A 23779-nucleotide genomic window follows, 5' to 3' on the forward strand; every position below is an offset into this window, starting at 1 on the left:
AATTTATATTGTGGAATTTGACGTTCTATTTCAACAGACTTCGCAGCCGGTTCATAGCGTACAGAACCATTACATGGCTGGCTCTACAATCCTACTGACATTAAGAATCCTTCCCGGTCCCGGCTCAAACATACGACAATTGGCTAATAAATCCGGTGCTTTATGCATTGAACCGCCAACGACGTTTTAACGTTTTTTTAACGCAAAATTTAAAAAGGACTTTTTCAGATGGTGATAAAACGAAAAAGGTTGAGAGAACGCGGAACGCGATGCGAAGCGAAGCGATTCAATGCAATGTACTGTTACCGCATCGCGTTCACTCTGATTTCATTCTGACAGCAACCTAAGACAGACAATTGCTGTTGATAAATTTCCATGGAAAGTAATTATTAAAGCTTACTTGCAAAAAAGTGGCTCTTCGACTGATACAGCTGTCTAGTTTTGTCTGCCGACTCATGAATTACTATGATTGATGCTGCAGAGGTAGTTCCGGCAGTGCCGGTGAAGATAAACCTGTAAAAAATCGGCAATTTATGTTCATTTTTTGAATGCAAACGTAACAGGGAAGCATAGCAATAAGATGATACGAATTGTGATCGGAGGCTCGTTTCCCCAGTTTTTGTATGGTGATAACTCTCAGTTGTCTCTCATCATGCAGAAATTCTGTCTAGTCCCGGGGCCTTATTGTTACATGACAAGAGCGCAAGTGAGAAGTCTTCCACCGATAACAATGTTTCGTTTGTGCTCGTTTTTCGACTTCGAAATCTGTGCACTCCGAGCCAGATTGCACCCATATGAGTTGGAATATGTACCTCAAACCAAATGCGCTTTGTAACTGCAGGCTGTAATTTTCGAACTGTATATAACATTCCGAGTGAAAGTATTATTTTCCGAACTATTTTTTACACGAGACGAAAAATGACCATTTGCGCCCCCGGTCTCCCCTCCTAGAAATACATTGCTATTCAAGCATATTTATTTCCAGACATACTTCAAGATCATCAGGATGACGTTTTCCTCGTTGGTAATCTTTTCCACTGAAACTGGACCTGCACAAAGAGACAATTTACTCGTAACGGTTTAATTTTGTTATCTAATTTTTATTTATTTTTCCCTCTCTCTCTTTTCGAAACCAGGAAAGTGCAGGCACTGTTCCGGGTCCACCGAGCACCGGTGCTTCTCAGCAGATACAAAACACGACTCCTGCTAGCCGACCAACACATGCGAAAGAGTATTCGTTTCTGGATATAGAGTTAAAGTACGGAATTCTACAGGTAAGCGTAGTGCTGGAATGGCTATTTCCTATTTTTTTTTCATTAACTTCTAACAAATGAAAGTCACGTGTAAAAAGTGAGCGTAAGTCTTAATAAAAACGATCGACTGATTCGATGTTGCTTAGAACAAAAACAAATTTACTCATTTATAATTTCAATTACATGCAGGTACTGTCTGGCCTGTTGATTCAATGTCATATTTCAACAGCAAATGAAAAGCTACTTCGAATCAAGTACTAGAGTACGAGGAATGAAAACTGCCAATTCATCACCGAAATGATTGAAAGCGGTGATTAACGTTGACAGAGGGGGTGAAGTTACGTCTATTCAAAGTCAATCATTTATTAAACCGAGTAACCTACCACTTTGCCTTGATGATAATTAATTGTGTTAAAATCAACTGCTGGGCCATACCTGTCAATTAGCAATCAATCCAAGTGAAACGGTTGACATAATTTTGCTTCATTATGTTATATTCTACAAATTGAAATCAATACTTGCGATAGAACCCGAACACCCATTCCAAACTGTTTCAAATTATATCTCCTGGTACAGATTACGGAAGCCCTGTCTTTCCTGCACTACTCGGGCCAGCTGATACACCGGAACGTGTGTCCCTCGTCGATTCTAATCACGAAAAAGGGCACCTGGAAGTTGGCCGGATTCGAATTCACCGAACGAGTCAACGAAACCGACTCCACTGACCCGGTCCCCTGCCAGTCCTGGTCGACGAGGTCATCTAAAATGTTGCAACCCAACCTGGATTACATGGGTAAGCGGAGCGGTTCAATTAACCATTAAGTACGGCTGATTACGGTGGGATTAAATGTATTATGTTCCGGTTTCCGTTCTTCCTCAGCACCGGAGAACCAGATCAACTCTAACTGCAGCATACTGAGCGATATGTTCTCACTCGGCATGGTGATATGTTCCATTTTCAACCACGGGAGACCGTTGATACAGTCGGGAAACTCGCCACCCGCCTATCTGAAACAGATTGAAATGGTAAGTACCAGTCTTTAGCGTAAGTTTGTTTTCATCGATGCTCGGGTGTTTAGTTAATTTTCTCCGGCAATGTGCTCTTACCACTTGCTTTACTGAAACTTCGACTTAACGAACCATTCGTATGCCGAACGAAATAATAGTAATAAATAGGAAGTAAAACACATTTACCCAGATTTGGGAGAAACAGAATTAAATTCAAGTAACAAATATCAGCTACTTGGGTAAATTTCACATAATTTTCTTGGTTGGTTTTTCACGTTTTCGTTTTCTACTTATCAATATATGACACTTTCCCTTATTACTGACGATAAACAGACCGAAGAAAAGAAATTTAAATTAATTTGCGAAAAAATAAAAATTTGCGAAAAAGAATCACCAGAGAAAGGATTCGATCCAGACTGAGGACTAAGGTAACCTCGTTAAGTAGTGCAAAACACGTTCCTGATGCTCTTCCTATTCCCTCTGCTATATTTAACGACGGGACGGGAGAGTTTTCTTATGTTTGTTTTTTTTTGCGTCGGAATGGCCGCAACTAACGTGTTCTCAATACGGACAACGAATGACCAGATTACTTTCTCTTGCAACAAAGAAATGATCACAGACAAATCATTTCTCGGATACGTCACTTATGCGACTATAAATCCGGAACTTAATGTGCTCGCTATGAGTTTCGAAAACTAATCAAAAAATCCAATTGAAGCATCTGAGATTTTTTTCAAATAGATTCAGGCATCTCTCTTTAAAAAAGAGCTTTGTTTCAATTGGCTCAGCCACCTTCGAAAAAAAAATGAGTAGATAGATAAAAGATAAAACGTAAAATGGAATTGAATTCAATGCCGAGATATGCACAGGCGAGATCTGAGATGACTGATTTTGATGACCGATTTTGATCACACAAGTCCCAAATGAAACGTCTCCTCGTGAGCATAAGCGCTATTGATTGGTTTTGAGATCGGATGTATAATATTCGAGTTATACGAAATTTTATGTCAAAATTTTCGATTTTTTAACAATATCTGTCACAAATGTTATTGAAAAACAAAATATGCTTAGCGACTTAGATTTCACACGATAATAGCTACCTAACTAGCCATAGATTGTTCAAATTCGTCCATTTTTACCGGAGATATCGATATTTCTGTATAAGCGATTTTTTTTGAGCGCTGTATGATAAAGCGATGATTGGGAGCAAAGTGAAACTCGATTTTTTATACTCTTATATGCAATTGTTTCTAAGCACCAGAAAGACTGTGTACAACATCCCTTGTCATGATATTTTGTCTCTTTTTTATTTTAGCACGGTTCGTTTTTGGCAACATAATCGTTCGAATATGAAATATGTATCTGAAGAATGACAGTATTTTCGAATTCAAAACAAATTCACATTTATATTCATTAAAATTGCTTACAGCAATAATTGCTAGAAGACCATAACACTTACATATCATTCGAATCAGTTCGTCGAGATCAGCAAATGTGTGTGTGACAAATAATTTCACTCAATTTTCTCGGAGATGGCTTAATCGTTTTCTACAAACTTACTTTATAATACGAAAATTGCTATGCTCCCATTCAAGTTTTCTGAATTTCATTTGTAGCCGATTTCTGGTCCCGCAATTACAAAAGGATATATGTAACGAAATTAAAGTAATGCCACTCATTAGATGACTGAGCCGGTTTCCTCAATATAAGATTCAAATGAAAGGTCTTAGGGTCCCATTAATAAACCTCTTGTTTTTCAATCAGATCCGAATGATTTGTGTAAAAATGTCAATTTCACATCAATTAATAAACCTATTTGAGTTACACCGGTATTCGATTTACGACCCCGGAAGGTACCCAAAATTTCATTTGAAACGCACTACGATTTCTCGAAGATGGCTACACTGATTTTCAAAACTTTCGAAATTTCAAATGCAATGGTTTACAATCCCTTAGTTGAACTCAACTGACCTCGGCTAGACCGATTTCCGAATACCGATTCCAAAAGTATGGTAGAGTAAAGAAGCTCAATCGTTCCCCAAAAAGGTCGAAACGAATTTCATAAACAAAAATTTAAATTAAAAGACTTATGGTCCCAAACAAAATTCGTGAACTTTACCCGATTCTGGAATTACAGTTTTTAAAATTCAAACCGTCATAGAAGATGACGGCACAAAAAATTTTATCTTTTAAATGGAGCTCAAAACTATTCTAATTTATTCACTATGTTAATGTTCAACACCAAAAATGGCGGGTGGGTAATGTCAAAGACATAACTGGATGTCGTGAATACGAAAAAACTAGCACGCTTCCATCATTTTTCCAAATATCTGTTAGTTGATTGATTGTATGAATTGTGCAAGCTTTGCCCTTTTTCACTTATAGAGTTTCAAGCGATGCACCTACATTAAAGTACAGATTAGTTACATCAAACAGCTACTATTCTACAAATATATATTCCAAACTTGAAACAATTCTTTTTTAATTTGCTAATATAGGAGGCTAGGTACGACAAATTTGTAGTTTATTTTTATTGAAGCTATCAAGTTCGAAGAATTCGGATTCTTCTCGAAATTTCAGTACGAGACAATTGCAATGGCCTGGTCTGAAAAGTATCGACGATCTTCGGTATGCAAGAGTAATTTTAATAATAATAATGATAATAATAATAATAATATAATAATAATAATAATAATAATAATAATAATAATAATAATAATAATAATAATAATAATAATAATAATAATAATAATAATAATAATAATACAGATTAATCTGTAGAAATGGCAACCCTGTTCCGCATGGCATATTTTCACACGACCCCATACTAGTATAAAGATGTGTTCAACATCATCACTTTCGCATTGCCGTTCGTAATTGAATGTGTTAGTGACGGTACAACTTCCATCTTGATGAATCTTTTGGTAGGAAATATTGAAAGTTTAAATAACTCTTAATGATAATCTGGGGCACTAAAAAGTGCCTTGAATTGTCAACAAGATCTGACGACTGATCTGACAAGATCTGACGGTGTGATATAGTTGTTGTGTACCGGCCCGGCTGGAACTGGATTTCGTGAGCTCCTCGATGTTGCTCTCGTGTGTGTCTTGTTTCGGGAACAGTTGCTCAGCCAATGGTAGGAAAAATGAACCACTCAACTTTTATATGGATGCTCTTGTATAGAACCAGACATCTCACGTTCTGATTGGCTGCTGCTGTCATGGGTTAAATCAAACAGGTTTTTTAATAGTGTACTATTTAAATTACTCAATGTTGTTGCAATACACGTTCAAGTTGAAAATTTTCGATTCTATTGGTAGTTAGATAATATAAATCCTTCTACAGATCACTGAGCTATGAGCTTTCAAAATACGAGAAAGGCAAACGCGCCTAATGAATTATCCTCTTTGATACTCGTTTATACCAAACATTTCAGAAAAGTTTAATTTTGAACTATTTGAGATTATGTCACACAACTGAAAATTTTATCATAAAATTGTAATCATATTTCCGATGGCATGTAGCAAGAATTATGTTTATTCATTAGATATAACAAGAGATATTCACGATCAAAAACTTATCACTCTCTCGGAAGATAAATTTTGAAAAGGCGCCCCATATTAAAGTGAGTAGTATTCACGACAAAATAAATAAATCAATCATTCAAAAAAGTATGCATGAAAAAATCCGCAAAAAATCTGTATAGTCAGAGTAAACACGATGCGTAGGGAAGCGACCTGTGACTGATCGTATAGTGCTTACTCGCATAGTGCTTACTTAGGTTGATGCCAGAGTGAGCGCGGAACGCGGACCGATGCGATATACTGTTTTCGCATCACATTCACTTTGACAGGTTTGCTTTGATCAAATGGAACTTGCTCGCACGCGCGTCTTGACGCTTCTCGTGACGCTTAGACTCTGACAGCAACCTTACTGTCAACATTCGCATCACATCGCTTCACTTCGCGTGTCGCCATTACTCTGGCTCCGTCTTAGGTTGCTGCCAGAGTGAAAGCGTAACGCGAAGCGTCGAGGTACGCGTGCGAGCTAGTTACATTTGATTAAAGCAAACATGTCAAAGTGAATGCGATGCGAAAACACAACATTGCATTGAATCGCTTCGCTCCGCATCGCGTTCCGCGCTCACTCTGACAGCAACGTTATTCTTCTCTTTAGTATAACGAAACATTCCCATGCCCTTTACATTTTCAAAAGATATTTTAAACAACAGTAATATAAAACCTAACAAATGATGGCATCAATTCCAAGCTTGATCTTTCGATTCATTTTTGTTTCTTAAAAATAATTAACTGCGGAGTAATAATTATATAAAAATCGAATTCTACAGAATAGTTACCTTTAGTGCCTCAATAAATACATCCATTGCCTGTCAATGCACAAATTCCACTTGCAAACTAATCAGCAACGACTCAACAAGATTGAAATTAAAGCACAAAAGCCAGCACTGAATCATGACCGTAATAACAATTCAGATCGTCACTGTTGTTGGTAGTGGTAGTTGTAGGGCCAGAACTGAATCGCACAACAGGTGGTTACCGGCAAGTCCGATAGCTAGCTAGCCGGCCTACGCAGTTCGAGTTTCCACCCACTGCCCTGGCTGTCGACAGTTGGTGTCGAGTAACGGAGCTACTACTGCAGACACTCGCTAGGATTCTGTCCTAGCCTTAAAATATGTACACATTACGGGTCTGCATTGCATCGAGCGCACGCTATAATTAGCCTTCTCGCCCCCGTTTCAGCGTGAGGAACGAAACCAACGCACGGTTTGCATGGGTGTTTCTGGGTCTTTTATTCCTGGCAGTCAGCAGGTTATTTTTACTCGGTTGAAGGTGAACAATGAGAATACAGTAAAACGTCCGAATAAGTATTACTTTGCAGGGGCTTACGAACGATATAAATATAGCTTAATACGATTATTGCGTTCCATAATCATGTAGTTTTGCTTTGCAAACGATCCAAAAATACATGCTCTCGTGACATTTTTATTTTATTTTATACGATGTAGCTCTCGACCGTTATGCTCACAGGAGAATTTTTTTCCAGTACGAATACTTAAAGGGCTGTTGCTATGGATCACCGAAATTGACAGCATAAAATATGCTGTCAGGAGGTTCTGTTCAAACGTGAAAATAACGGCTATATATGTTTTCGATAGAATCCTTCAGAATTTTGAATCTCCTTAAAAGTACCCGAGGTTTAAAGTTTGAATGGGATTTAGCATGGGAAAATACGACTACACGGGTAAAAATCTATTGCCGGTACCATGATTTTTAATCATGAAATCAAGAACCATGTCTTCTTGTGTAATTTCATGAGCAAAATGATTAATATCATGAAAATTTTCATGAAAGATGTGTTATTGTTCATGACATCAATCGTTTCGATCATGTAATCATGACTTATTATTCATGATAGACATGATTCATGATTTCATGATTTATAATCATGGTTCCGAGAATAGATTTTTATCCGTGTAGAGATCAACTATAAACTCTTAAAATCAGTACATCGATTATTTTCGTAGGAAATTTATTTACAGTAAATTTTGAAACATGGCTTGTCACTTGAAAAGAATCTCCATAACAAGCTGAGTAATAATAGTGAATGCATCAAAAAATTCAGATTAACCGTTATAGCACATTAAAAGGAAGTCTTATCACATTACTTTCACTAGGAGTAGTGGTGCTAGATATATTAAAGAATGAGCCATTGTTCAAACCTTGTGTCGGTTTTCATTTAATAAAACTATATCTGCAAATGCCGGGTTATTTTGCGGTCCTCAACGAAAGAATAAGTATGATTTGGATGCTGCTGCTGGGTTCAAAAAAAAAATCTGAATAAGTATGCAAAATTTTTGGCAAAAGTAACATCGTGGAGATGTTTAATAAATTTTTAAAAAAATTTTAGGAGCCTTTATGATTACCCTAATTTCATCATAATTTGTCTCGGTAATGTCATCTTGAGACAATGAGTATGTAGTATTGATATTGGTTTCAATAGTACTCACAAAATCGAAAAAGTTATCGACTATGACCTTCTCCATAATTTGCAAGGAGTATTTGGTTTGCTTCTTTGAGAGACCTGCAATTGGTTTCTGAGGACTAGTATAGAACTTTGGGAAGGTTTAGAATATGGTTTGATTTGTTCAGCGAATCTATGGATTCTATAGTAAGATGACAACAGTGTGAATATTGACGGCTACGAAAGAGCAGTAGAAGATTGTCGATGATAGGGTAATTTCATTTAATTTTAACTATTGGACCTGATAGACACCTGATTTAAATCATGTAATGATCTATATGTAGACCATTGTTGTATCGATATCAGCAGAATTTCCCAAAACAATGTTATGGTTCACATTGCTTTCGATGTGAGATCTCTATGTAGTGTAGTTCTAAGGTATTAAAATATAGAACCAATTAAGTCAATCATTGTTTTAATTGAATCTGTTTAATTAATCATTTCACTACAAATGTGACATTTATCAATTAGAACCAGCTCAATTGTTAAAGGATTTTTTCACAGAAGATAAACTAGTTAGTCTATCTGGAAATAAAACTGAATAGAAACCAGCGGAGAACGTACAACTAATTATTTTGAATTGGATTTTATTGGATTAGAATTGAAAATGTTTTGCTTGTCAAGATACTGCCAGTAATTGAATTTATGGTTTCCATCCCAATCAGAACATGAAAATTCATCAGAAAGTTTCGGTAACTGAACAGTGCTTGTAACCGCAATTTAAACATTGTATGTCATGTATCAAGGCTGAAGGAAATGACAATATTGTGTTAGATTCGCATGTTTATAATTTACCCATCGAACTGAAACTTTTACTTTCACTTCTGGAAGGTTCTTCTCGACTCCTAGTTTGGATAAGTCTTAAGAAAGACTGATTTTCCGGATAGCCTTATAAGACTGCTTTAGTAGTAATCTTGCAAAAGAAAATGATTATTTAAATAGTAGTCTTCAACAAGGCAGATTAATTATTAAGTTCTGAAATAACTGATGGTATTTCTGGTAAGCTTGAAAAAGGCTGTTAAAGTCGAATTAACTCTAAGGAGTGTATCGAAAATAAGCTATCCACATACATTTGTGTTGTACGCATGTATTTGTGATGGTTTTTTATGCTCAGATCGCAGCATGCTGTGCGTTTGGCTGTCAGCTTTCGATTCTTTACTTGTTTATGCGGTAGAAATTCTGCGTTTTCAAAATGTCGCGTATTGAAAAAGAAATGTAAATTAAAGTTCTGGACACATAATTATTAAGTTTGGGGAACATTATTCTTAGGATGAGCTACCAGGAAGAGGCAGAAAACCTGGTTCTTCCAACCCGAAACTGGACCAGAAAGTTGTATCATGAAGAACAAATCAATGTCAATACGTGATTTTGCCAAAACAGCAGGAACGATAGTCGGAATGGTCCAGCGTATCAAGAGGCGAAATCACCTAAAGACCTACAAGAAGCAGAAAATCTCGGAACAAAGTGTAAAACAGAAGAATCAAGCAGCAACAAGGGCCCGGAAATTGTATTCGCGTCTTTTGCAGGGTCCGGATCCATGCGTTTTGATAGACGATGAGACTTATGTAAAAGAGGACTCAAAAACCCTTCCAGGTCCACAATACTTTACTGTCGTCGTTGGGGAGTATGTGAGCGATGCGGACAGGTCGATTCAAGTGGAGAAACTCGGTCGAAAGGTACTGGTATGGCAAGCAATATGTTCCTGTGGATTGAAGTCAACGATTTTTTACACTACCGGAACTATAAATGCGAAAATCTATCGATCTGAGTGTTTCCAGAAGAGATTGCTGCCTTTATATAAGAAGCATAGTACACCTCCACTGTTTTGGCTGGATTTAGCGTCGGCTCACTATGGCAAAACCACTCTCAATTGGCTTGCGGAAAAGGGTATACATTTCGTTGAGAAAAATATCAATCCACCAAATTGCCCTCAGCTTCGACCCATCGAACGTTACTGAGCAATCGTGAAGAGGGTCTTCAAGAAGCTGGGAACACGCAGGAGTTCAACAAAATTTGGGCTCATGCGTCCAAAAAATGCGATGCAACAATTGTCCGTAACTTAATGAAGAGCGTTCGATCAAAAGTTCGAAAATTCGTGAAGGAATAACTTAAATTTCATCCGGTTTTCATTATGCTCAAGTTTAAACTCGTACAATAAACGATCAATTTTTAATTTGAATAAAATATCATTTTTTATTATAATAAGAAAGAAAAATTTATGGATAGCTTATTTTCGATATATTCCTTAGGTAGTCACAAATGTTTCCATTTCACCAACAATAATCGAATAATTTTTTTTCTATTACTGTTACATCGAATTCTTTTAAATTAGCCAAAAAGGCTTAGATTTCATCTTAAAAAGCTAGTGAATACAAATAGCATTAATAGCGATGAAACAAACAAAATAAAGCTGGAATACATTGAGCAGTGTTGTACTGTCAGTTCAGAAGATGAACGTTTCGACAAATTGTGGATGAGATTTTCAAGCATATTTCCTAGGATTACTAAACATACGTATGACTTCAGTCTATTTTAGGGTAATAATTCTGTTCTCTGGTGTATAAAAATGGATTCAGCCAAACATATACTCGATATTTCGTTCGTCTTTCTAGCCCTAAATAAATATTTGCGGGATCCATCGGCAGAATATCTTTCTCATCTGCAGAATCTTGCTTAACTACGACATGCTCGCGCACTTTCTCTTTCCGGTCGTCCAATACAATTTTATGTAACTTCTATTTTATGTGGTGTTGACTCTGTTCTGCTTCTCCTGAAACTTACTAAAAAGTTACTCATGTAACGCTTCGTAACTTCTATAATTTACAAACAAGTAAAGCTTCGTAACATCTATAACTTACAAAAAATAGCACAATAACACTTCGTAATACCTATAACTTCCTTAAAAGTAACGCATCGTAACCGCAAGAATCTAACCCTTAAAACGGTTTTTAACACTCATAATTTCCACAAAATAACTCATATAATTTGTAACTCTTAGTTAAAGAAAATTTTCGTATGCAACGCATTCTAGTTTCTCTACCATAACGTAACGCTTCCCATCTCATGATAATATCGAGTGAAACCCGTCGTCAAATAGAACATTTTTCCATATTAGGGACAGGTATAGCCTGGGTTCGATTCCCTAAACCGCACATAGGGTCAGAAAGTTTTTCTAGACCGAAGAGGCAAATGACCTTAAGGTTAAAACCTCTATAATCGGAAATCTTTAGTACCTTTACTCAGGCCTTGACTCAGATAGGCCTTAAAGAAACTTCGTAGCGTATACATTAAAATCTCAATAGGGATATTTTTGGAACGGGTTCAAAGAGTAGATTCCGGAAAATGATGTTTGAGGTGGTTCTGCAATTCAAGATGGCGACTTCCGGTATCTTGATATTCCTTGAAAACCCTTACAATATGGGTGCATATTTGCATATTTGTATCGGTTTTAATTTCTGATTTGCAAAGTAGCAATCGTTATAGTTCTTTAGATAACATTTGAAGCCATTAGAAGGGTTAATTTTGAGTAATGCTTCTCCATTGTTGTTCATTTTCCGTTGTATTTTGCTTCAATGCCAGCGACCAGCAGCAGAACGCAATCGATCTTCTTTGAAGAGAAACTGGCCCTGCGACCTGAGCATTTGAGGTTATACTTTTTACTTGGTTTGTTCTTACTGATGTCGGTAGGAGAACCTCAAAATTTACCTTTCATACTCGTCCGGTAGAAAATCGGAACCGATATGTTCCCGACTACCTCAAAACCGTCGTCCAAGTGCAAAAAAGGCAACCAAGCTTCATGAATTTTCCTCATTATTTCGAAAAGCTTGAAAAAACTTTGTTTTTTAGCTATTTATGGTTATCTTACGCTGTCGAAAATTTAATCACAAATTTCTGATCATATTTCTGATAGCTTGTAGAAAAATTATGTTGTTGGGTTAAGTACATCAAGAGTTCTGCCCATTCTTGTACAGGGTAAATTTTGAGAAAGGTGTCCCATAGTAAAGTAAGTCGTATTCACGACAAAAAAGCTTTAGCCGTTGTAGTTCTTGCTGTGTAGTCACTAAGGACAATACTCCAAGTAGTTCATGGATATTGGAACATCGGTTAAGCATTTCCATAGTCTCAGAATATACTCAGAGGCTTCTCTGGCGCTAAAGCATCGGATGTAGTAGGATTGTTCATGTTATTTACACTGAAATCAAATGAAATTTGAAAAACTTTTTTTTTATTTTATTCAATTTACGGAAAATTTAATTTACGCACCTTCGGCTCTGCGCGTAAACTGAGGTTCCAGTGTTTAGCTTTAAAAACTAAACTACAACATTATGTATTGTTATTATTGTCATTTATTCTACCCCGATTTCATCCTCCATTTTATGTAGTTTTGACTTTGTTCTGCTTCATAGGGCCTGCCGCTGCGTGCTTTATCGGCAGTGGAGTTTTGACCATCACGTAACTCTAACAACCCCTATCTCACTATGTGATCTACAAGATCAACAGCCCCATGATTTTTCTCAAACTTTTTTTCGTTTCTGTTTCTGATATCGGAAGGGGCCAGTTTCCCTTGACGAGCCACCCTCACCCCCTGGGTACGTGACTGAGTTAGTGAGTTAGAGTTTGTAATATTTGACCACTGTTTCCGGTGCTTCCGTCTGTTTAGCCGTCTACTAACAATATTAACAATTGGAGTGAGGCCAACTTTGAAATTTTTATGTTATTTTTTTTGCCACTTTAAATGACGGTGTGAAATTTTCAACACTCTCCCACCCTCTTCACAACCGGAAATCGGATCCGGATGAAAGTTAGGAATATCGTTTAAAATAAAACTGAATATACGCGATTTGAGCTTGTTCTGAAAACCGGCAATTTTTATCTCGTGCATCGGAAAAACCGGGAAATTGAAATCTCCAACTGTTTGCCACCCTGATAGTCTGCAAGCTTCGAATCCTGTAATCAGTCCCAATTTTATTCTGTCAATTTTATTCAAGCCTGACAGAGGCGAAGATTAAACCATTCTAGCACACTGCAGCATCGATGATCGGCATAGCGTCAATTGACTCAGCAGCAAACACGAATCTAATTGCGAATTTAAATTCTACCCAATTTGCAGCTGGACGAGGCTGTTCACAACATACTGCCCAGGATACCTATTCCACTGCAAGAAGCCACCACCCGATTACTGAAAAAATCTCCCGGTGCTCGGCCAACGGCTCAATTGCTGACGCTCATCAAGTTCTTTAGGTAAATTTTGCACTCCCACCCGGTACTATCCAATTATTCACTTGAAGCCAACAAATACATACATATAGCGATGAGAAGCATCTAATTTCATTTTCTATCGTCTCTTTTCCAACGTGTTTCTCAAATAGCGACCCCGCGGTTCAAGCGCTGCAATTCCTGGACGTCATCAACATGAAAGATCCCACCCAGAAGACTCACTTCTACCGCAGTACCCTGCGAGAGGTGCTTCCCTTCATACCACGGGTAAGTTGAAATTGATATTAAGTTATCCGGATTAGCAAGTCGTGTAAATCTGTGGCGATTCTCAGCAGTGAAAAATCTTGCTACTTGTGAAAAAGGTATTCTTTTAAGCGCTATATCGGAGTAAGGATAACACAACAGGACCCAATTTCCTATTACATTATTCATTCATTATAATATACACAGGAAGAGTAGAGATGATAGCTTTTCATCGGTTATTAACACCTACTCGAAGGCAATTATTTACGTTGGGAGGATTAAAAATTGTTGACAAACAATTGTAAGATAATCTGTAATATAAATGTTCCGTTCGAAATTACCATATAAATCGGAATCAAGTTCGATAGTGAAGAAAGGTTCAAAAATAAGTTGTTCAGTTGGGAAAACTTTTTGGTTATCTTTTTTGACACCGCCTTTGCTCGTATGTTTTTCACAAGAACTGTTAGGAATAACCAAGTGGAAGTTTTTCCTTTGCCCCGAGGGTTGTTGTTATGAGAACGGAATATTCAGAATAAAAGGTCGGGATTCGAGCAAATCTCATTTCAAAGAATTCAAATGCATACACGTAGTTTGACAGCTGGATCGGATGTTGACTTATGGAACCTTAACATTTTATCCTTTTCTATGGTAAGAAACTATGGTGGCAACATATCTGGCCTAATCTGCAGCAGGAAATGCGTGCTGATGAGGTACTGGCGGCAGTACTGCAACCCGCCCTGACTCTGGTCCAAGAATCTTCAAACGCCGAATACGAAGCAATCATTTTACCAACCTTTAAGTAAGTCAATTCACCGAAGCGAAATGGAAAGCGATGTGCCACGTACACGCCCTCACGATCCATCTACGTTTTCCTACTACCGTCCTTATCTCTTCCCGCAGGACTGTTTTTGTAGCCCCTAAGTCTATTCAAGCAACAGTAGCGTTACTAGAGAACTTACACATAATCCTAGAGAAAACACCACGAGACGACATCAGGACAGAGGTGCTTCCACTGCTTTTCAATGCACTCGAAAGTACAACGATACAGGTGCAGGTGAGTAATTTCCGCTTCATCCTAGGAAACGTTTCTGTTTTGAGCAGCGATAGGGGTGCTCGAAAGGACACACACACTGAAAATTGACTAATTAGAAATAACTCCTTTTCCATGAATTTTTCTCCAGTTGCAATGAAATATCTGAATTTAACACATTACTCTCCTAATTAAAAAGGGCGAATATTGAAGATGTACAACAAAAAACGGATCATCACATTGCGACAAAATTAGCTTTTCTTACTTTCCTCATGAACGCACTCACACGTGTCGTAAATCGAATCGTTCCACTCGTTTTCGAATTACTGCTTTTTTCTTTATGTGTGAAAGTCTCCATAAAAATCACATACTGACTCTTTTGTTGCTCTTCCGTACCGGTGACGACTGCTTGACGGAACTTAAAAATTTGCGTTTAAGCCTTTACGTCGAATGAGCTTTGCGATGGTGAATATCAAGGTTTCTGTGGCTCATTGAAATGATAAATCAATTACGAGCTGCTTTACTGGAAATTTACTAATTTACTGCAATGTTCTAAGACAATACCGTTCTCAGCAAAATATTGTTTCAAGTCTGAAAAGAAATAAAGTCTAAACAGTATGCGTCAGAAAGAGTGAAGCAAAACAAGAAACTGCTTAGTAATCTAGATCTAGATGTCCCCCGTCATTCTCTTTAAGAATAAGACTGAGAAGCTGTTTACTATTTGAAGCACGTGTATGTGAAAATCCTCACTCAAATCTGATCTCTCTACCGACCTCCATAACAAAGCATTGGAGAGAAATGTCATCAGGTCTGCTTCAGGCGTCGTCTAGAAACGGTCATAATTGCAAATGGCGGACATATTGAGTGAAGAGGAAGCTTAATCTTTTTCGAACCTTTCATGTTAAAACAGGTTATGTTTAAAGTTGATAATAAATTCACTAAGCCCCAATGAAATTAAAAATGTTTGAGTCTCATTATTTTGAGACGCATACATAGTAATACTATTTACTACATTATCGAACGAAAGAATTGGATTGCCAGCAAATCATAAAAACAAACACATTGTCATAATTACAAAACGTTTTAAAATACTTGGTTTTACCTAAACTCCAGCTCTGATTCAATAAAATAATGAAGCTCACACACGATTCCACACTCTTAATTGATAATTCATTAAAACGTGGTTTTCGAAGTACAGTATCTTTAGCAAAGTTGTTCAGAATGATAGATGCCACCTTTGGGCAAACTTTATTTATGTGATTAATTCCCCTAAAAGCGAGATAAAAATATTATTTTAAGTTCAGAGCTAACATAGAAGCTAAGTAACTTCGGCAAAGTTGTTCAGAAAGTGATTTTAAGCAAATTTGCAGAAGGTACTATTCTCGTAACTTGAGTGTAATTCATGATATAATGTATTTTCTGAAAAGGGTGTCCTAAAACCAGTTTTTGTAAGAAAACATATATACATACTTTCAATTTATATGAGTTTTTCATGTTGCACAAAGTTTTTCATCATTAAAAACTACACAACTTTTTCAAACATACTATGCTGCTATCATTTTAGTTTGATGAAATAGAGCCATTTTTCATGTTTTTTTTTACAAAATTCCAACTTGCCTATTATCAAAAGGCGCAGAAAGGTGCAGATGAGACTTCTTACATATTAAACTACTTCAAAAGAGCTTTCATACCGTGGTTGAAATATTCGTCTGCGATCGTCTGCAAGCGAGATATGTTCTTTTCAAATATCCTTGTCCTTGACATTTGCAATGATGGTTTTAGGACGCCCTTTTCAGAAAGTACATTATATCATGAATTACACTCAAGTTACGGAAATAGAACTTTCAGCAAATTTGTTTGAAATAACTTTCTGCACAACTTTGTCGAAGTAACTTAGCCCTATATTGGCTCTGAACTAAAATAATATTTTGATCTCACTTTTAGGGGGATTAATCACATAAATAAAAATTTCCCGAAGATGGGATCTATCATTCTTAACAACTTTGCTGAAGATACTGTACCTTAAAAACCACGTTTCTATGAGTTATCAATAAAGAGCGTGAAATTGCGCTTTTGAACCACTGTGCCCTGTCACTATCAGCATATATTTTCAATTTTAGTGGATTCTATGTTATGGAATTTTCCTATCATACAATATTAAATGTTCTTGTATGTAAATTTGGGTGAACTGCGACGCTCCATTCTTGTGCATCTTATAATACATGAAATAACACGGTTTTTTCGAAGTGTTCAAATCTGGCCAAAACATAGTTGATCCTTTCTACATTCTTAAAACGCTATTCCATATAAATCACTCCGTTGATCCGAAAGTAGTGAAGATATTGCTTATTTCACCACATTTTCAAATCGCCAACCAGATCAGGAACTTCTTTGCAAATTTCCACAATTTATTCTTTCGAACATCTAACTTAAATTTGGTGATGAAATTTGCTTGCCTCGGAAGTTTACAAAAGGCGGTATTGACGTAAGTTTCGTCAACTACTAGGAATTAGAATGAAACACGATTTGGAAAACTAATGCTAGTTTGATCGATTGCACCCTTTAAGGAATGTAGTCCCAAAAAATGCGTGCAAAATTTAACCGCTCGAGTAGAACGAATCATCGCACAAAGCATAACAGGCTAAACGGACACAAAGAAACCAGGAATATTTTCAGTGATTGAGCACATTCGGACCCCTGTCACGACGCCATCTTAATGAGATCAAAAACGGTACTTCAAACTCAGCTGATTCTAACGTGAACAAGAAATCAGTAATGCAATTGTTTTACGGTTTACCTTGTTTAGTGCACGAAAATTAGTGAATTTTGGATCGACAACAATAACTCAAGTGGAAGAAAATTTCACAATTTCAGAGTCGCGATGAGAATCAAAACATTACCTTACCACATGATTTGTTGACTTGTAAAAATGAAACTCTCATTGATTCGTAAGGGATTTGTGATTATTTAACAATTTGAATATATATCCTAACTCAATCTTTATTGTTTTTGATTACTATTACTCTAGAACTGTGAAACATTAGTATTTATAGTTGACTCCCATGACGTAATAATTTTAGGCTTACAATGTATATCCCTGAGTTTAGTAGCAAGCATAGATTCTCCTTCTAAAGAACGGTTGAAAACGAGAAAACATTCAAGTATTTTCGGTATCTTTATTAATACCTAATATTAATTCACTGCATGAGAGAGTGCGGTCAAATTTTATTATCGAATAATAACTATTGAAATAAGCAATTACTGGACATTCACTAGACAATGAAAATTCTCCAATATTGTATACATTTTTGAATTATGATTTTGGCAGGTTATATGAGGTTATAGAAATGTTATATGCTGAAATATTCTAAATGAACGATAAAACTTGCCTTATATTAATTTCATTTTAAGTTATGCTACAATCTGAAGTAATATCTATTATATGATATACAACAAAGCATTATTGCTTCAGCAATATCAATGCATTGAGTTAAATAGAGTTGGATATAACTAGCATTATGAACGTGAGTTACCTTAGAAAATGAACGATTCGTTATAATACCCATATTATTGTATTTACCTCGTTGTTATTCCAATACAATACCCAAATGTTGCATGAACTCGTGTCGTTTTCATGTGTAATTTTTGCTCACAATATAGCGCTACCGAACCCACCGCGCATTTCTAACCGCATACGAAACAGTAACGCGCAAAAAGTACAGAAAATGATTAAATGTTTATGAAATTCAATTGAAACTCATTCAAATTTTGGTTATTTCGGCTAATGTTTTATAATTTTGAGATACCTTTTAAGATTCTTCATGAAATTTAGCTTCAAACACTATTTCTTAGTTTCTAATTCATCCCCGTGGAACGGAACAGTGACCGTATATACATTTCAAAAACCAATTACTTCTCGACAAAGCAAACTTTCAAAATTCTAACAATACTTAGTTGTGATAAATTTGATTGCGAAAACGAAAGTGTTTTTGGGTTTCCATAATTTTGTCTAGTTTTTGAATAATTAATCAAAAACGCGACGCGTGCATTTCGCTACACATGACCTTAATGACAAAAAATTGTGACTATAAAACAAGACCAGTTACAAACTCATACTTAAGGTGCAATGTAATGGAGTGCACGCGTCGCGTTTTTAATCAATTATTGAAAAACTAGAAAGAATTTCGAAAAAACCAACCCACTTAAGTTTTTGCAGCTAAATTTATCACAAATAAGTATTCTGAGAATTTTAAAATTTTGCTTCGCCGAGCCATAATTAGCTTTTGAAATGTATAAACGGTTGTTATTCCTTCCCACGAACTCAAAATTATAAAACTTTTCTCAACCGTAACAACCGTAATTTTTAGAAGTTCCTAATGAACTTTATACACGTTTCATCATTTTCTACATTGCTTACGCGGTGCTGTTTCGTATGGTGTTGGTGTGAAACATGCACAGTCGGCTTAGTGGCGTTAGATCGTGAGCAAAAATCGCATACAAAACAATAATAACAACGAGATTGTTTTTTAGAATAAGAATTTATGCTTGCTGCTAAACTCAGGCATATACATTGCACAGTGCTCCGGATCCACAATTTAAGGGGACAAAAATTATTTTCCGACTGTGTGAGATAGAGGACTGTATCCTTCGGCAAAACTGTAGAAAAACTTATATCATGCAGCTTTGCTCAAGACACCATTGTTGTATCTCGGTTTTAGTGTTACAACTATTTTAAGAGAGCAACTTAAGGTGGATATTTTGCTCTAACTTTTTTATTTTTCACTTTTCGTGTTTGGTATCTTTGAACATCTTTTAAATTTGTTAAAACCAATTTTTTTAATGACTGGCGCCGGTAGCATTTTTTGAACCAAAGTTATAAGCAAAACTAGATCAAAAACAGATTATTTTTCAACTATATCTAAGATTGAGGCAAATGAAAAAAATTCGTTTCTTGCATTTGATATAAAGTACTTTCGAGCATATTTATAAAAAAAAATGACGGAGAAGTAATTTTTTTCAAACATTGGGTTTTTTCATTGAAAAATCCTCTATCATGTAAGACATTTATTAGCTATATATGAAAATGAGGTATTATTGTGTTCTCGCGTGTTAAAACTAATTCAGCTTCATAATCGGGTGAATGAAAATGACTCACGTTGGTTGTTACTCTATTTGTCTATCACAGGATCTGACGTTAAAAGCAATCGTTTGATTACATCCTGTTATCCTGTTATGCTTTAAGGGACGGCAAAAATTTAAAATTAAAACTTTTCACTCCTTTTTACATTTTTTATAAATATAAAAAATAGGTCAAATGAATATATAAATATAAAAAAACACCTCAAACTTTAGACAAATTTTCGAGGCCTGGAGGGCCGAGTATTATATACCAATCGATTCAGCTAGACGAACTGAACAAATGTCCGTGGGTGTGTCTGTGTTGTCAACATAGAAGTCGAGATTTCAGAGATGACTGAACCGATTTTGATCAAACTAGTCGCAAATGGAAGGTCTCCCCGTCACCCAAAACGTTATTGAATGGTTTTGAGACAGGATGTTTACTTTTGGAGTTATACGAAGTTTTATGTCAAAATTTTCAGTTTTACGACAGTATCTGTCACAATTGACCTTGCAAACAGAACATGTTTCCAGACTTAGATTCCGCACGGTAATACCTATCCAACAAGCCATAGATTGTTAAAATCTGTCCATTTTCAACGGAGACATCGACATTTTTGTGTAAGTGGCTTTTCTCCCTATTCCAGCAATAGGAGTTTTGACCATTATATGATAAAGCAACGCTTGGGAGCAACGTGAAACACGATTTTTTATACTGTTACATATAATTGTTTCTAAGTACCAAAAGGACTGTGTACAGCATCCTTTTTCATGACATTTTGCCTCGGACCGATTTTAGCACGGTTCGTTTTTGGCAACATAATCGTTATGACATATATAAACCAGATGATAACAGAATTTTCGAGTTGAAAAAAATTCCATAATAATATTGATTTAAACTACTTACAGCAATAAATGCTGGAAGAACATAACACCCACATACCATTCGAATCAGTTCGTCGAAATCAGCAAATGAATGTGTGACAAATAATTTACATCAAATTTCTCCGGAGACGACTCAACCGTTTTCTGCAAACTTAGATTCATATGAAAAGTTGTATGCTCCCAAACAAGGTTCCTGAATTATGTTTGGTTCCGACGTCTGGCTCCGAAACTACAGGATGATATGTGAAACGAAATTAAAACTGTGTAACTCATTTTTCTCGTAAATGGTTGAACCGATCTAAGATTCAAATGAAATCTAAGAATTATCTAAGATTCAAATGAAAAGTTTTAAGATTCTATAAAACATCTTGCTTTTCAGTCAGATTCAACTTCCGGTTTCGGGGAGCAGGGTGATTAGTATAAAAATGTCTATTTCACATAAATTAATCAGGTTTATCGGGTTGGTAGAATTCAGATTTCGATTCGGAAGGTACCCAAAAATGTAATTCGCACTACGATTTCTCAAAGATGTCTACACTGATTTTCAAAAATTTTGAAACAAATGTAAACTATACAGCTACTCAGGTGAATTTATCTAACTTCAGCTACACCGATTTTTGAATTCCGGTTCCAGTATCGAATCGTTTCTCAAAGCTCAAACGTTTTCTAAAAAAAAGCCAAATCGAATTTCAGAAACAATTCAAATCAAAATAAACTTAAAGTCCCATACAAATACCTCCGATTCTGAATTACAGGATGATGAATTTTTAAAATTCAAACCGATATAGAAGATGACAATCCCGAAAAGCTTCAAAGTTGAACTCAAAACTATTGTAATTTATTCGTCATATGGCCATACGAATCGGATTGGGTTATGCTGGTTCCTGAATACCGGCTCTGGAAGTACCTTAAATTACCGTAAACTCTAAAGTGGAAATTACTTCGACATATCATGGACTATTTAATCGATTGTCACACTTTTAGATTCAAATTCGATCCGATTTCCAGTTTCGACATTAGTAATAAAAAACTCAAATTTCCGCTTAAAACAATTTAATCATGTCATGAAAACTGAAACACCGAATGATATTCATGCAAGAAACACATTGTTTGTTTGTTTGTTTGTTTGTTTGTTTGTTTGTTTGTTTGTTTGTTTGTTTGTTTGTTTGTTTGTTTGTTTGTTTGTTTGTTTGTTTGTTTGTTTGTTTGTTTGTTTGTTTGTTTGTTTGTTTGTTTGTTTGTTTGTTTGTTTGTTTGTTTGTTTGTTTGTTTGTTTGTTTGTTTGTTTGTTTGTTTGTTTGTTTGTTTGTTTGTTTGTTTGTTTGTTTGTTTGTTTGTTTGTTTGTTTGTTTGTTTGTTTGTTTGTTTGTTTGTTTGTTTGTTTGTTTGTTTGTTTGTTTGTTTGTTTGTTTGTTTGTTTGTTTGTTTGTTTGTTTGTTTGTTTGTTTGTTTGTTTGTTTGTTTGTTTGTTTGTTTGTTTGTTTGTTTGTTTGTTTGTTTGTTTGTTTGTTTGTTTGTTTGTTTGTTTGTTTGTTTGTTTGTTTGTTTGTTTGTTTGTTTGTTTGTTTGTTTGTTTGTTTGTTTGTTTGTTTGTTTGTTTGTTTGTTTGTTTGTTTGTTTGTTTGTTTGTTTGTTTGTTTGTTTGTTTGTTTGTTTGTTTGTTTGTTTGTTTGTTTGTTTGTTTGTTTGTTTGTTTGTTTGTTTGTTTGTTTGTTTGTTTGTTTGTTTGTTTGTTTGTTTGTTTGTTTGTTTGTTTGTTTGTTTGTTTGTTTGTTTGTTTATTTGTTTGTCTGTTTGTTTGTTTGTTTGTTTGTTTGTTTGTTTGTTTGTTTGTTTGTTTGTTTGTTTGTTTGTTTGTTTGTTTGTTTGTTTGTTTGTTTGTTTGTTTGTTTGTTTGTTTGTTTGTTTGTTTGTTTGTTTGTTTGTTTGTTTGTTTGTTTGTTTGTTTGTTTGTTTGTTTGTTTGTTTGTTTGTTTGTTTGTTTGTTTGTTTGTTTGTTTGTTTGTTTGTTTGTTTGTTTGTTTGTTAACTTGAAAGCCGATTCTAATTTAGTAGAAAATAGTTTAAATAGAGTGGCTGAAAGCAATTTGAGTCAATTCTCTTGAAGTCATAGTTACAAATTGTACTTTACACTTAAAATATTTTGAGGAACGAATATGGGTTGCGAATGTTCAAAAATAGGATTTTAGTTTCTTTTGTTTTCGATTTATTATAATTTTTTAATTACGGCATATTTGTGACCATGACCACAGTTCAAATTTTATCAGCATCTAAAGAAAATCATACTTGAAAGAGAATGAAGACTTAGAAATGAATATTAGCGAAAAATAGAAACGAACCTGCAGTTTTCTTGCTTTAAAACAATTTAATAGCGATCCTATTTCGAGCACCTCTATGAAACAGATTTACCTTGCATGCATCTCAAATGTCGGAAAACCACACGAAATTAATATCCTTTTCTACTTGCGATTCCTTCCACCCGTTGCAAACGATTTGCCTTTCTCTTTGGACTAGAGTGCTGCACTGGTAGCAGTGACGAACGTATACGACTATCTGGACGACATCACAATTAAGAAACTTGTGCTACCCAAGCTGAAATCGGTTTTCGAGAAGAATCAAAGTGATCTGAAAATCATGGGCAACGTGCTGCAGTGTGTGGAGCGCACACTAGACAAACTCGACAAGTCACAGGTGAGTATAATAAAAAATTTCTGACATTTTATTTCACAATTGCTTCTTGGAAACTTTCCGCGCCTCAAAAATTCAGTGGGTCGCACCCCACTAATCCGCACTACCGACAGTATGGTAAAGTTTTCATATCAAGCAAAAAGTCCTAAACCCAGTAGATGGTTCCTGTGTTCCTAACAGCAAACCATCGAAGGGGCATTAGTGCTGTGCAGCAGATGCAATGAGAACAAGTTTAACATCGATGCCCGAGTGTCATTTTATACACATGCATAGTTCATCATTCCATTTACATTTT

The 23779-nt window shown here is 35.7% G+C and overlaps 1 protein-coding gene across 4 annotated transcripts in view; it reads left to right on the forward strand.

Moving 5' to 3' along the window:
- LOC131438110 (SCY1-like protein 2) overlaps nt 1-23779 on the forward strand; it is a 360702-nt gene that overhangs the window by 242916 nt on the left and 94007 nt on the right. For all 4 annotated transcript variants that reach the window (XM_058607920.1, XM_058607921.1, XM_058607922.1 and 1 more), the window contains exons 5-12: nt 1137-1274; nt 1830-2046; nt 2134-2279; nt 13414-13544; nt 13673-13787; nt 14417-14562; nt 14664-14817; nt 23311-23487. In XM_058607920.1, the coding sequence (XP_058463903.1) occupies nt 1137-1274; nt 1830-2046; nt 2134-2279; nt 13414-13544; nt 13673-13787; nt 14417-14562; nt 14664-14817; nt 23311-23487 (1224 nt within the window). The remainder of the gene's footprint in view (nt 1-1136; nt 1275-1829; nt 2047-2133; nt 2280-13413; nt 13545-13672; nt 13788-14416; nt 14563-14663; nt 14818-23310; nt 23488-23779) is intronic.

Source organism: Malaya genurostris, chromosome 3 (assembly GCF_030247185.1).
Source record: "Malaya genurostris strain Urasoe2022 chromosome 3, Malgen_1.1, whole genome shotgun sequence".
Lineage (NCBI taxonomy): Eukaryota > Metazoa > Arthropoda > Insecta > Diptera > Culicidae > Malaya > Malaya genurostris.